This window comes from Ornithorhynchus anatinus, chromosome 1 (genome assembly GCF_004115215.2).
Source record: "Ornithorhynchus anatinus isolate Pmale09 chromosome 1, mOrnAna1.pri.v4, whole genome shotgun sequence".
Classification (NCBI taxonomy): Eukaryota; Metazoa; Chordata; class Mammalia; order Monotremata; family Ornithorhynchidae; genus Ornithorhynchus; species Ornithorhynchus anatinus.
In genome coordinates this window covers 168,104,089-168,120,003 of record NC_041728.1, presented here as the reverse complement: position 1 = coordinate 168,120,003, position 15,915 = coordinate 168,104,089, and the positions used below count along the sequence as shown (strand labels likewise).

General features: G+C 47.4%; 1 protein-coding gene across 1 annotated transcript in view; it reads left to right on the top strand.

Moving 5' to 3' along the window:
• The window catches only part of MSL2 (MSL complex subunit 2), a 29,679-nt gene extending 14,340 nt beyond the window's left edge, over window positions 1-15,339 (top strand). The window contains exon 2 of the mRNA XM_029071487.2: window positions 13,684-15,339. Within this exon, the coding sequence (XP_028927320.1) occupies window positions 13,684-15,284 (1,601 nt within the window). The 3' untranslated portion in view covers window positions 15,285-15,339. The remainder of the gene's footprint in view (window positions 1-13,683) is intronic.
• Window positions 15,340-15,915: the final 576 nt, after the last annotated feature.

The following is a 15,915-nucleotide window of genomic DNA, read 5'->3' as shown; positions in this document are numbered from 1 at the left end:
GCCGCGGATGTTTTGCAGATTTAGAATTTTTTTTTTTTAATAGCTTTCCCCTCTAGAGGTTTCCAATCCAATTACCTCAATTCTGCAAGCAAGCTACACAGCCATGTCTATTACTGGTGCTGTCAGATGTTGGGAGTGTGGAGTGAGTGGGTAGCTTTCTGCTTTCATTGGAATCTTTCCACAAGAGTAGAGAAGGGGTTTTTGTGGTGTATTTTCGGTGCTCTTTGGCATTTTGTCACAATGCTTTATTATTCGGTTTTCCTTTAAAGTTTATGAAGCCTGCTTTGTTCAAATACAGTCAGGGAGAGGCTACCGCCTACTCTTTAGTAGAAGCGGGAGCACTTGTGGTTTTTTTTTTTTAACTGCATTCAGGATTCTTTTCCCCTCCAGTTTCTGTCCAATTAAGAGCAACACAGGTAGAAGGGTTGTTGACCTTTTGGAAGCAGTGGGGCCTGGTGGATCAAACACAGGCCTGGGAGCTGTGTGACCTTGGGCCAGTCAGTTAACTTCCCTCTGACTCAGTTTCCTCAACTGCAGAATGGAGATTTGATACCTGTTCTCCCTCCTACTTAGAATGTGAGCCCCATGTGGGACAGAGATGATACCTGGCTCGGTTGACTGACTTGGGTAGATACAAGTTAATCATAGTTATTGAGAGTTTACTCTGTCAGAGCATCGGACTGGGTGAGTACAGTACAGCAGTAAAACGGGCACATTCCCTGTCCACCACAAACTTAAGAGTCTAGAGCTTAACAAATAAGAATAATAATAATCATGGGATTTGTTAAACACTTACTATGTGCCATGCACTCTACTAAGCACTGGAGTGGATCCAAGCAAATCAGATTGGACACAGCCCCTGGCCCACGTGGGGCTCACAGTATCAAACTCCATTTTACAGATGAGGTAACCGAGGCCCAGAGAAGTGAAGTGACATGCCCAAGATCCCAGAGCAGACAAGAGGCAGAGCCAGGATTAGAACTCATGTAATTAACAAATATTATTAAAAAGCAAACAACCACACAACAACAACAACACAGTACTTGTTCACCCCCCTTTGGTCACCTAAAATAACCTTGCTCTCTACTTCAGTCTCTGGTCTCAAATTCTTCAGGAGGGGAGGGTGGCTCTCTCCCTTATGGTTGCTGTTGCTAGTAATAATTAATAATTGCGGTATTTAAGCACTTGCTTGTGCCAAGCATTGTACTAAGCACTGGGGCAGTTACAAGATAACCAGGTCCCACATGGGACTCACAGTCTAAACAGGGGAGAGTATAGGTATTGAATTCCCCCTTTTTGAAGACGTGAGTCACAGAGAATTTAAGTGCCTTGCTTGTTGTGTGCAGTGAACGTTTCAGCTCTTACATTGAACTCTCCCAACTGCCTAGGACAGTGCTCTGCACATAGTAAGTGCTCAGTAAATATGATTGACTTGCTCAAGGTCACAGAGCAGCCGGGATTAGAATCCAGGCCCTCTGATTCCCAGATTTGTGCTCTTCCCACCAGGCCACACTTCCTCCACTCAAGGACATTATCTGTATTCTGGACAAAAATCGAAGCGGAACACAGGAACTGCCCCTCGATGGTCTAAATTTGTCTGATTCAACTGGCCTAATCCTCAAACAGATCCTAAATGAAGTAGCTAAAACCTTTTTAGAGTTGATAACTGGGTGTATAAAACAATTCCTTCACGCTATCTGAATGGCAACAAATCCTTTAAAATATAAAAAACGTACGGCCCTGTCTCTGGTTTTCGTTTTGTTTCTGCTACACGTTTTTATATTAATAACCATTTTAAACAATTACTGAAAACCAGTGGTCTTTCACTGAAGTCAGGTTTAGTTTGTGTTCCAGACTCAGACCTGAGGCCTGACTGAAAATAGGGCAAGATCCTCCAAGTTAGGGCAAAACCCGGAGAAGAAAGGTATATTCAGAACTTTGGGGGAAGAAAGAAACTGGTCCCATCAGTCCTGTGACATCCAATACACAGGGACCGAGCACCTGAATCAAGCTTTCCTGCCAGTTTGCGCCAGATTCAACCGACTGAAAGGTTCAGGCCGCTTGATCTGGAAATGGATGAAAGTAAATCAGCCCATAAATCTTGAAAAGTGAAGATTGGCCCCTTTCCTGGAAACAAAAGAATGAATGTAGAGACTAATGAAAAAATAAAAAAGGGAGGGAATCGTGTTAGAAACCCATTCGGGTAGAGCTAGAACAAGCCAAACAAGGTCTTAATAGAAGGTTTTGGAGGACTGAAATTTAATCCTTTTGCCCTATCAGTAGTGCATTATATAATTAGCTAAGCTTATTTTAAAAAGTTTCTTGATTTAGTCTTTTCTCCTTTTAGTAATTTTTAAGGGCAGGCATTCATTCATTCAATAATATTTATTGAGCGCTTACTGTGTGCAGAGCACTGTACTAAGCGCTTGGGATGAACAAGTCGGCAACAGATAGAGACAGTCCCTGCCGTTTGACGGGCTTACAGTCTAATCGGGGGAGACGGACAGACAAGAACAATGGCACTAAACAGCGTCAAGGGGAAGAACATCTCGTAAAAACAATGGCGACTAAATAGAATCGAGGCGATGTACAATTCATTAACAAAATAAATAGGGTAATGAAAATATATACAGTCGAGCGGACGAGTACGGTGCTGTGGGGATGGGAAGGGAGAGGGGGAGGAGCAGAGGGAAAAGGGGAAAAAGGGGGTTTAGCTGCGGAGAGGTAAAGGGGGGGTGGCAGAGGGAGTAGAGGGAGAAGAGGAGCTCAGTCTGGGAAGGCCTCTCGGAGGAGGTGAGTTTTAAGTAGGGTTTCGAAGAGGGGAAGAGAATCAGTTTGGCGGAGGTGAGGAGGGAGGGCGTTCCGGGACCGCGGGAGGACGCGGCCCGGGGGTCGACGGCGGGATAGGCGAGACCGAGGGACGGTGAGGAGGTGGGCGGCGGAGGAGCGGAGCGTGCGGGGTGGGTGGTAGAAAGAGAGAAGGGAGGAGAGGTAGGAAGGGGCAAGGTGACGGAGAGCCTTGAAGCCTAGAGTGAGGAGTTTTTGTTTGGAGCGGAGGTTGATAGGCAACCACTGGAGTTGTTTAAGATTAGCACTCTACCTAGCTTATCTTCTTAGACTTCTCTCCTTTTCCTCCCTAATCAGTCAGTGGCATTTGAGTATTTATTCTCTGCAGAGCAGTGTACTAAACGTTTGAGAGAGTCCAATACAATGAGAGCTCACCTCCTCCAAGGGGCCTTCCCAGACTGAGCTTCCCCTTTTCCCTCTGCTCCCTCTCTGCCCCCCCCGCTTCACCTCCCCTCAGCTAAGCCCCCTTTCCCCCCCTTTCCCTCTGCTCCCCTTCTCCCTTCCCCTCCCCTCAGCACTGTGCTTGTCCACTCATTTGTGTATATTTTTATTACCCTCTTTATTTTGTTAATGAGATGTCCATCCCCTTGATTCTATTTATTGCTATTGTTTTTGTCTGTCTCCCCCGATTAGACTGTAAGCCCAATAATGAACAGGGATTGTCTCTATCTATTGCCAAATTGTACATTTCAACCACTTAGTACAGTGCTCTGCACATAGTAAGCTCTCAATAAATACTATTGAATGAATGGAGTTGGAAGATGAGCTCCCTGGCCATAAGGAGCTACATCCTCTACGTCTCATACAACGATGCCCTTCCTTCAATTCAGCAGTATTTATTGAGCACCTACTTTGTTCAGGGCACTGTACCCCACACATGGGAGGGTACAATAAAAACGAGGCAAAGAGGATAAATTCCAAAGGCTAAACCCAACGAGAGAGCTAGGAAAACAGATCGTGTCCATTCAGTGAGAACAGGAGGAAAAATATGGAATACATCAAAGGCAAGAATTGGGGGGGAAAAATTTGTTCTTACATTGATGCCAGTGTAAGCTCCTTGTGGGCAGAGAACGTGTCTACCGACTCTAATGTATTGTACTCTCCTAAGTGCTCAGTACACACAGTAGTCTGCGCTCAGAAAGTACCCTTAATTGATAAAGGCCAGGTGCAAGTGGCTGGGATGATGAAATTAGGGGGTTGGTGGTTATTTGGGGGAACACGTTCTGGAGGAGGTGGTTTTTGGGAGGGCTTTGAAGACAGGGAGCAGTATGGCCCGGCCTCTGTGAAATGGGGGGAAGTTTCCATTTCGGGGGGAGAGCGTGAGAAATGGATCTGAGGCAAAAGGGTCGAAAGCGAAGTAGTCTAAAACAGGCTAATTTAGGAGAAGCCAGGGGAGCAGGCTGGGGTGGAGCCAGCCTGTTCGAGCAAGGACAGAGCTGGGGAAGAGCCATGAAGCCTTTGGTCAGGAGCAATGGGTAGGAAATGGACAGCCGCCACCTACCAAATTTTCCCCAAGACACTCTTCTCTCCTTCCTCTCTCCATTCTTGGCTCTTGATCACCGTCTCTCCATTCCACACTGTCCGTTTTCGTCACAAAGACCTCTCAGACCTCCCCTTTTGCATATCATATCTTCACTAGCTCTACTTTTCCCGTTGAGAAAGCAAGCTCTCTCTAGCCGCTTTTGGCCAGAGTTGCTCGGCGAAGGGGCAGGAACAGCCCCTCGTGGGCAGGGAATGGGTCCAACCAACTCACCTCCCGAGTGCTTCGTACAGTGCTTTGCAAATGGGGAACACTCAAATGCAATGGATATTCTTTCTCACCAGTAGTACAGTCAGGAAATTGGAGGGCGACGGAGTCGAGGGAGGCTATGTAAATCCTCGGCTCTTCGAGCCAGCTAAGAGATCCTTTCTTCTAGAGTTCTGGCACCAGGTGAGCTGGGCCAGTGGTCAATTTTCACTTGCTTATGTCAATCAACGGTGCTTGTTGAGCGCTTACTGTGTGCAGAACGCTGTCCCGCGTGGGGGAGAGTACAGTGTAATAGACTTGGTCAGGAAGTTCCCCACCCACAACGAGCTTATGCAGAGCTACTTTCCGTTTCCCAGAGTCATGATTGAAGCAAGGTATGAACATTTGTGATGGCAGGAAAGGACACAGTAAAGATAAAAACACTGGAAATATCAACAGTAGAATATCTACAGTAGGAAGAGGCAGTGGAAAGAAATAGTCAGTAGGGACCAGTAGATTCTGAGATGGCAACTCATTAGGATGAATTATGCAAGATTAACCTCGTGGCAATTTCTGGCAATTTCCAACTAAGTAATTAATGGATAAAAGAAAGGGAGAGCCAGGGTAGTTTGAAAGGGAAGGAAAGTTATACTGGAATGGGATCATTTTACTTGCTAATTGTAGATTAATAGGGATTGTCATGAGATTTTTGCAACAGCCGTTTATCATCATTGGATTCTTTGGATAATGTATCCTGTGGATGACAGAAGATGCTTATTCAGATGCCATAGAAATGCATTTTATGCCCCGCGTTTTGTATCGTAATGCATGCTTTATTTTAATATCTCATTAATATTCTCTTTCAAATTATTGGATTTCCAGATGGTGGGTCTCAATACTCTTTCTGTAAAAGAAAGATAAATGGAATAATGCAGGCGAGGTAGAAATAAAGGTCAGAAAATGATGGCAGTCAGATATAAAAAATGCAGACATACCCTGGAGGGGGATGGCAGGGGAAAGGGGGAAGAATCCAACACAAGTGTTTGGCCAGTGGGAAGCCTAGAAAGTCAGTCGATCGTGTTAATTTAAACGCTCACTATGTGCTTGGGAGAGTACAATACAAATATATAACTGACACATTCCCTGCCCACCACAAGCTTACGGTGTAGGAACTGATAGGAGTGGAACGAGAACCACCCAGGTCCCAGAAATGGGTTGGAAGAGTGCGGAGGTTGGGCCTGGTCGTTGCAGTGACTGCATTTGGTCAGTCGTCGGTAGTATTTATTGAGCACCTTAGGTTGAATGGGGAGAGGCTCCGTGGTGCTCTTGGAGCATGCCCGCTCTCGGCGGGGGACACCAGGACCTATTGCATCCAATAGCCAGTCGGTGCTATTTGAGTGCCTGTTGTGTGCCGAGCACTGTATTAAGCGCTTGGGAAAGTAATGTGGCGGGGTCCCAACCAGCTCTCTGATTGCTTCGCAGGTCAGATTCATCCAGCAGCCACCACCCCCCCAGGCACTTCTAGTGATTCTTCTACCCTTTGCACCTAGGCAGCTTATTCTGATATATATTTAATATATAAACAATATATATACACATTCATTCATTCAATAGTATTTATTGAGCACTTACTATGTGCAGAGCACTGTACTAAGCGCTTGGGATGAACAAGTCGGCAACAGATATCAGATATATATATATAGACTGTCAGCTCGTCATTGGGCAGGGATAGTCTCTATCTGTTGCCGAATTGTACATTCCAAGCGCTTGGTACAGTGCTCTACACATAGTAAGCCCTCAATAAATACTGTTGAATGCATGAATAACGACAGACTGAACGGGAGGGATAAAAGAAGGTTTAGGAAGCAACATACAGTCTTGCTTTTGCGTATGTTGCAGGTGAAAGAATATTCACTTTCACTTTGGAACGTGCAATTGCTAGGCTGGCCCTCGGAAGCGTTGAAGGAGTTTGACCTAATTTTCAAATGGTCCGGCCCAGTTGATACATTGTATTACGACTGTGCACTCAGTTGTGCCGTAACATTTTGGAGAGAACGTGCTTAGAGGGTTAGGGAGTGTTCTTTGGACCGAACAGGCCTGTTAGGGCTGTCGAAGAGATGGCTTCTGGGCATGAGTTCAAACATCATAATGGGTGAGTTCTAAGAGCCCTAAGTTTGTAGCCTGAATTTTCCGTAACATGAGGTTTTCTCAAAGGGAGTGAAAGAGCATAGGCCTGGGAGGTAGAGGAACTGGGTTCTAATTCCAGATCTTGTACTTGCCTATGTGTCTGATGTCTGTTTATTTGATCTGATGTGTATAGATCTATAATTCTATTTTTATTGATGCCTACTTGCTTTGATGACTGCCTTCCCCCTTAGAGACTGTAAACCTGGTGGGGGGATGGGGATTGTCTCTATTGCTGAGTTGTACTTTCCAAGCGCGTAGTACAGTGCTCTGCACACAGTAAGCGCTCAGTAAATGTGATTGAATTGAATGAATGACGGGATAAGCCACTTAACTTTGTAAAAATAGGGATACGATACTTGTTCTCCCTAATCCTTACCGATTGCGCATTCTGTATGGGGCAGGAACTTGGTCCAATCCATTTATAGAGTATCTAGCCCAATATCTAGTATCTTGTCACATAGTTGACACTTAAATACACTTATAATAGTAATTCACACACTAGGAGAACCGGGCGAGTTGGCAAACTGGAGGGTGATTTTGAAAGGTGCAGTACAGTTGATTAAGGAATTGGTAACTAGGGCTTATAATATTGTTCAAACATAGAGTGTTTTGAGGAAAAAACCATTAAATAGAGCATTCTTGTGGGGAACTAGAAACCTTAAGAAAAATAGGACAAGGAAAACAGAGCGAGAGAGAATGAGTAAGGTTGTTATACTCTTTGGATTCCCATGCTTGAAGGGGATGATAAGATGTTGAGGAGAAGCCGATGAAGGACCGGGTGTGAGGAATGTCCAAGTAGACTTCAGAAGGGAGTCCCCCATTTGATAAACCATTATTGATTACTGTGGTTAGATTGGCGTAGTCAATTGCGTTTATCGAGCGCTTACTGGGTAAAGAGCACTGAACTCGGCACTTGGGAGAGTTCGGAATAACAGATGATAGGTATGTTTCCCTCTCACAAAGAGCTTCCAGTCTAGAGGCACCCTGAGGGTCATGGTGGGTGGGGTTAGGGTGCTGTTTTTCCATCGGCTTTCAGAAACGTAGGAAAAGCCAAAAAAGAGAGAACTGAAACTGCAGCAGCAACAAAAAATGGTTAGCCTACCCACAAGTGAGAGCCAGAAAACAGCGGGATCATCACAGCAGGGTCTAGGCAAAGACAGTTTAATGGGGCAGTGCAGCTCGAGCACACTTCTAGGATGCATATGCAGACTTACACACACACCCCAACACCCTCTGTAGTTTTAAACCAAGTATTATTTGCATAAACCTTTCGTAGAGAAAATCACTTGAGTAGAAAAAAATGAATTTATGTTTATACTGCTGTTATTCTATGAAGGATTAATCTTTCAGAGTTATTCTTTCAAAGGTTTAAAAATAAAGATTAATGTGCTTTTTATTGCCACTAGGACAAATGAAGTGGTTAAAACATGTTGTTATTCATTTCAAACTGCTTCCTAAGCTGCCTGGGTCCCCCTGGGAAATGAATGGCTAACCTTCCCGCTCTTTCCTCCGTTCTCTTCCCCTCCTTTCTCCTCTTCTCCCGAGCTCCTTGCTAGTGTCGGGGTAGGCAGCCATACATATGTATTATGAAAATATACTAATTTAGTGAGTGCTCTCCTGGAACAATAATTGCAAACAGTGCAAACGAGGGCAGCCGAGGTGATTTGGTTTGCGGGTGGGAAAAATGAGAATTGATTGCAGGGGGTCAGCCAGTCGATCAGCATTTTCTATTAAGTACCAAGCCCTTGAGAAAGTACGGTAATTAGTATATGTAATCCCTGCTTGCCCTCAAGGAGCTTACATTGTAACCAGGGAAACACAATCTAAAAATGAATTACAGATAGGAGGAGTGGCCTTGTGGAAAGAGCATGGGCTTGGGAGTCAGAAGACATGGATTCTAATCCTGGCTCTGCTAACTGTTTGCCGTGTGACCTTGGGCAAGTCAATTCTCTGTGTCTGTTTACTGTGAAATGGGAATTAAATATCTGTTCTTCCTCCTACTAAACTGGAAGCCCCATGTGGGACAGGGACGGTGCCCAACCTGATTAACTGGTATCTGCCCCAGCGCTTGGTACGAAGTAAAGGTCTAAAAAAAAATAACAATAATAGTAACAAGTGATATAGGGGGAGGGGTGAATATCCCCCAAAACTTAGGTGACTGGGAAGCAGCTGAGGGGTGTAGGATGGAGAGGGGGATGAGAGATTAATTAGAGAAGGCCTGGGGATGTGATTTGAGGAGATTTGTGACCATGAGGGAGGATAGTGGTCTGCTGGATGTGAAGAGAGTCAAAGAGGTCATAGGAGAGTGACACAGCACCCTGAGCAGCTTAGCTTGAGTGCAAGCCGGGGTGTGGGGACTTGGGGGAAAGGAGAGTGGCCAAGTAGAAGGAGGAAAGCGCCTTAAAGCCGATGGTCAGGAAATCCTGCCTGCTGTGGAGAGGCATGGATGACCAATGGATATGTTTTCCTCTAGACTGTAAGCTCATTGTGGGCAGGGAAAGTGTCTACCGACTCTGTTGTATCGTACTCTCCCAAGCGCTTAATACGGTGCTCTGCACACAGTAAGCACTCATTAACCACCATTGATTGAAGGCAGCTGAGATGTCGAGGAAAACTGGACCGAGTAGAGCCCGTTAGGGTTTGGCAGGAAGTCTTAAGTGACCCAGGTCGGAGTGGTCTTAGTGACGTGAAGGAGTTGGAAACCGGACTGTTGCAGGTCAAGAAGGGAGTTGGAAGAGAGGGAGCAAAAGCAGTAGATGAATGGATATATGTTTCTATGTATTCAGTAGTATTTATTGAACGCTTACTATGTGCAGAAGAATGTACTAAGCGCTTGGAATGTACAATTCGGCAACAGATAGACCATCCCTGCCCAATGATGGGCTACGTAGGGGTTCACGTAGCCCGTTCGGGGAGTTTTTGGTTAGTAATGGAGGGAGGTGGAGCGGTAGCCTGATGGTGCAGTGGAGTCCAGGGAAAGTTTTTTGTTTGATTTAAGCTGGGAAGATGTGGGTGTGCTTGAAGGCGGAGGGGAAGGAGCCATTGAGAGAGTGAGGGGTTGAAGATAGTCAAGAAAGGAAAAAGTGTGGACATAAGTGGTTTGGAGATGAGAAGAGATGGGATCAGAGGTAGAGGGGGGAGACTTTGAAATCAGGTGCTGGCTGAGAAGAACAAAAGAGGATATCGAGATTGGCGAGGGAGCTGGGGGGAGGTGAGGGGATATTTTGGGGGAGCTAACATATGAGGGATTTGATTTTATCAACAGAGTAATTGAGAAGAAAGAGGTTGGGCCATCAGGAGGGAGCCGAAGGTCTCTCAACATATTTATCGTGTGCGGAGCACCGTACAGAGAAGTAGAATGACGTAGGGGATAGAGCATGGGCCTTGGAGTCAGGTGGTCATGGGTTCTAATCCCGCTCCACCACATATCTACTGTGTGACCTTGTGCAAGTCACTTCACTGGCCCTCATTTGCCTCATCTGTAAAATGGGGATTGAGACTGTGAATCCCAACTGGGACAAGGGACTGTGCCCAACCAATTTGCTTGTATCCACCCCAACACTGAGTATGGTGCTTGGCACATAGTAAGTGCTTAACAAATATTATTATTATTATTATTATTATTACTACTGCTACTACTAAATGGTCAGGAGAGTCCAATACAACAGAGTTGGCAGACATGACCCCTGCCCTCAAGGAGCTTACAGTCAACTACCACAATTAAGGAGCCAGGAAAGAGTTTAGAGGTGGAAATAAAATATCAGAACCTGCACAGACTTGGTAGACATGTTCCTTTCCCATAAGGAGCTTACAGTCCACACCTACTTTTTTGTATTGCACTCTCCCAAGTGCTGGGTTTAGTGCTCTGCACACAGTAAGCGCTCAATAAATTCCAGTGACTGACTGAAATAGTTGGTGGGTGGTGGAAAAGGCGTGAGAATCATAAGAAAAAGAAAGAATGAAGGAGGCAGGAGCTGAAGAAACATTTGGCAGGCCGGAGGAAGCCGCTCAGTAGCCTGGTGGGAAGCTAGAAAATTCAGGATAGATTGGCTTGAGAGAGGTTGGTTCATGTTTGGGCTCAGAAGCCTCTTCATTTCTCACTTCTCTACCCTTGAGATTTCTTTTCTTCCCACTGTTCAAACATCCGATCTGCTTGGCTGGCGAGAGGAGGAGAGTTGAGCCCCTCTCTTTTTTTTATTTTCCTCTTGACGTCCCTAGCTCTATCTGGTTATGTATATGTATTGTATTTATATATCTACATAGATATAGCTACATATATGCATTATCTATGTATTTTAGTTGTTAATCCTGTCAGAGATTGAGTTCAACATTGTCAGCACAAGGTGTGTTGCTGAGCTCTAGAGAAAACCAGTATTTCGCACACAAAATGAAAGCATCAGTTGTATTTTGTATGTAGCAGTTTTTATATTTGACAAGTAAATGTTAGTCTTATCCTTTTTTTGTTTTTTCAATATCCTAGTATTTGTATTGAAATGCAGTTTATCTCACTAAATATCAGTACTGTTGTTTCCTTCCTTGAGCTTGTGTTTTCTTGACTCTCCTCCTGACCAATAATAAAGAAAATGTTTACCCAGTAAATACTCACAAGGAAATCAGCCATCTGCCAAACAGGATATCTTTTCTTTTGAAGGTGTTCTTTGATATGCGATTTCAGACAATTTAAAAATAGTATTTTGAATTCTGGAAATTTGACATTTTCACTTGATATTTTCCTGTCGAACATCCTTGACGTCCTCGTGAGAAAGGATCAGTTCCCTTGTTCTGATTTATTTCCAGGAACCCTGTAACTCTTGGTCTTCATGCCTTCAGTGGTCTCTTAATTTGAAGAGATGTTTCTCTTAGATGTTGCTCTCTTTTGCTCAGAGAAGCAGTGCGGTTTGATGCAGCAGTTTTCAAACCCGTTGGCTGAAACTCCAGGGTTTAAGAGGCAGTGAGGGGTTTCTTGAAAAAGCTGTAAAAGACGGATCCCAAGGGCCCACTCCCAGCCTTGCTATATATAGGTTGCCCACTATAAATAGACTACAACTTGGTGGTTTGGAAACCATCGGTGACTAGAATTGGATGTCAGAGTCTTGGCTTGTGGTCTAACCTGGCCCACAGACTACGTTAAAGCAGCAGTAGTAATAATATTATGGTAGTTGTTAAGCGCTTATTGTATGCCAGACACTGTATTAAGTGCTGGGGCGGGTGCAAGCAGATGGGGTTGGACACTGTCCCTGTCCCGTGGGGGCTCACGTCTCAATCCCCATTTTACAGATGAGGTGAATGACAGAGGTGTTAAGTGACCTGCCCAATGTCACATAGAGGACAAGTGGCAGAGTCAGGACTAGAGCTCATGATCTTCTGACTCCCAGGCCTGGGCTGTATCCACTCTGCCATGAAGCTCTCCTTTTAGTAGTGTTTATTAAGCACTTATTAGGTTCAGAGGACTGTACTAAGGGAAGACACGGTCTCTGATCCTCAGGGGGGCTCCATCCGAAAGTAAAAAGGGGGGATGTTATAGGGATGCTGTGTGCCTAGAGTCCTTTCAACTTTAAAAATAAAGTAAAAAAATAAAAGCCACAGGAAAGAGCCGACAATCTGATATCAGAAGTACAGTCAGTTCTTTTGTAACGGTGGGATTTAGGTTCTTGATGAATCTTGTGCTAAGTTCCCTCAGCATTGCATTATAATATGCCGAGACTGGCGGAGCGTTCTAACCAAACAGATGTACATGGTTGGAAGAATGTTCCCTAATCCCCAACGGCATTTGACCCCATCTGAAATAATAGTGATAATAAAATATTAATTGTCGTATCTGTGTACTGTGTGTCAGGTAGTGTTGTAAACGCAGGGGTAGCCGCAAGAGAGGTCAGGCCCGATAAATGTTCCTCACAGGGCTCATAGTTTTAATATGGGGGGAGAGAACACCTACTAAATCGTCACTTTACAGTTGAGGAAACTGAGGCACAGATAAATTATGACTTTCCCAATGTCACACAGCAGGCAAGTGGCAAGAGGTGGGATTAGAACCCAGGTCCTTTGACTCGCAGGCCTGTGCTCTTTCCATTATGCCACCCTGCTTATCACCTTTTTTTTTTTTGGTCAGTAGCCTTCCAGTCTATTAAGGAATGATTTCAGTAGTTTTACCTTTTTGTTATTTGCTGTATATTCATTTTTTTGTTTTGCAGACACACTCCACATTTATAAGACCCTTTTTACATTTCTGATACATTATTTTTGGGGAAGGGTTAGGGAGGGCTGCCCTTTCCGTACGTAGAATTTAAGTGGGGCATACTTTTCCACCTCTAATAAAAAAAAAAAATTCTTTAAAAGGTTGTTTCCCTGATAAACTCCAGACTTTATGGAGCCGAGAGATCCCTGCCTTCCCTTTTAGGAGCCGTAGCCTCCCCCATGTATCTTCTTTTCCTTGCTGAGGGGGTGGCTTATAATCATAGTCTTGTCAGAATTCGAGCCCTTATTTGTTTTATATTTAACTTTCATTTTCCTTTGCGGCATGCTGGTAAGTCATTAGAATCAGGGGATTTTTCCTTCTGATGTGGTGGCTTTTTTGAGGGGCGGGGGGGGGGGGGCGCGGTGCTTCTCTCTTAGTATTGAGGAAGATTAGGTTGGCCAGGGTAGATCTCGAGGACACTTGTCCAGGCAGATTCTCTTCTGTGCCTTCTTCCGTCCTCGCCTAAGACCGCGTTTCCTGTCAGCCTTTGCATGTCGGGGTGCAGGAGGAGAAAAAGAGGGGTGAGGTGCAGGAGTCGGAACAAGGAACTGGGGGCCAGGGGAGGAGAACGGGGTGACTCTGGTTCGTCTCTTTCCCCCGGGGACTCATCTCTTTAGCCGTTTTCTCGTCCTCCGGCCCCGCGAGAGCCGAGATCGGTCGTGCTGACTCTCGATTTCTTCTTCTTTAGGGAATTTGCTCCAAGATCCGATCGCTCCCACCAACTCTACATGTCAACACTATGTCTGTAAGACTTGTAAAGGCAAGAAAATGATGATGAAACCGTCATGTAGCTGGTGCAAGGACTATGAACAATTTGAGGAAAATAAGCAGCTGAGCATCCTAGTGAACTGCTACAAAAAGCTGTGCGAATACATCACCCAGACGACGTTAGCCCGGGACATAATCGAAGCGGTGGACTGCCCCGCCGACATCCTGGCTCTGCTCCAAGATGGCTCGCTTCTCTGCGAGGAGAGCGACAAGCCCTCGGAAACCTCTTTTGCTCTGTGTCTGACGCATTCCCCCTTGCCTTCGACCTCGGAACCCGCCGGCGACCCTCAAGCCAGCCTCTCGCCCATCCCCGAGAGCACCCTCAACGTCGACGTGGGCGGTTCCGTCCTCAACGGCCTGCCCGCCTGCAACGGGCTCTCGGTCGAAAAGTTGGGCGCGAACGTCCAGTCCCCCGAGCGTCCGAGCACGACGGACGTGTGCGACCCCGGGGAGGAGGTCAAGACGGAGGCCGTCGCCGGCGGCCTGCCGCCCGTGTGCGACGCGGTCTCCGCCGGCGACCTGTGTCCGGCGGGCATCGACATCTGCGGCTTCAGCGAGGATATCAAGCCCGGCGACTCCCTCTTGCTGAGCGTGGAGGAGGTGCTGCGGAGCTTGGAGACGGTGTCCAGCACCGAGGTCTGCTGTTCCAACCTGCAGCCCGGCCTGGAGGCCGGGGTGGCCGACGGCCCGTTCGTGCAGCTCGCTCCCCCGCCCCTGAGCCATAACGTCTTCGTGTCCGCCAGCCCCTCGCCCCACGGGCCGGCCTGCCCGCCGGCCGCCCCCAAGGTCGCGAAGCTCAACCGGAAGCGCTCCCGATCGGAGAGCGACAGCGAGAAGGTCCAGCCGCTCCCCATCGCCAGCATCCTCCGCGGGCCCGCCCTGGGGGCGTCGGCTCCCGTCCCCGTGAAGCGGGAGACCAAAATCTCCCCGCAGCCCGTCGCGACCGTCCCCAACGGCGGGACCGCCCCCAAGATGGGCAAGACGGTGCTCTTGGCGACTAAGAGCGTGAAGAAGAACCTGGACCACGGGCCCAAAAAATCTCACCCCAAAGCCAAACCGGGAGTGCTGAAAACGAAGGACAAGGCCGCCAAGGAGAAGGTTCCGAGCAATAACGTGATGCCGGGCAGCCCTACCAAGACTGTGTACAAAAAGCCCCAGGAGAAGAAGGGGTGCAAGTGTGGGCGCGCCACCCAGAATCCAAGTGTTCTTACGTGCCGAGGCCAACGCTGCCCGTGCTACTCCAACCGGAAAGCCTGCTTGGACTGCATATGCCGCGGCTGCCAAAACTCCTACATGGCCAACGGCGAGAAGAAGCTGGAGGCCTTCGCCGTGCCCGAGAAGGCCCTGGAGCAGACGCGGCTGACCCTGGGCATCAACGTGACCAGCATCGCCGTCCGCAACGCCAGCACGAGCGCCAGCGTCATCAACGTCACGGGGTCCCCCGTCGCCACCTTTTTAGCCGCCGGCACGCACGACGACAAAAGTCTGGACGAAGCTATAGACATGAGATATGACTGTTGAAGCCCGTCTCGTCCTCCACCCTGCCCCGGGCTGGGCGGGGCGGGCCCGGGGGGAAGCCGGGGGGCGGGGAGGGGGGCCGGGGTGGGGGCGGGGAGGGGCCTGGGGGGAGGGGATCCAGCTCCAGTTTCGAGGCAGCTACGGTCCTGATGGTTGAGACTCTGCCAGAGCGCCCGCCCGCATCGATCACTTGTATCAAGTGTTTTCACTGCTAAGTTATACGTGTTAGTGTCGGGGAAATAGTTTGCAGATAACGGAGGAGTAACCCTACAACTATATGTCCTTAGTTCTTACAGAACCTCATAGTTTTGAGATCCAGCGCTGGGGCCGACTGAATTGTACGAAACGACCTTTGGCGAGGAAATCCTATTAACCTCATTGTGTCCCGGTCATGCTCTGTGCGTAATCAAAGTTTCCGATCGAAAGCGAAAGGAAGTGGCGTCCAACCCATCCATCGAGAGGGTGCCGATTCCGAGCGGGGAGAGCTCCCCCCCGGCGGGCGAGGAGAGGGCAGGGTCGCTCCCCCGGGGGCCGGCCGCCGTTTCTTTTCTTTTGCCGCCTGTCGACGAGCGGACGTACTCATCCGATCCTTTGTGCTGGCACAAGTACCATTTCCGATCATGAAAACGGACTA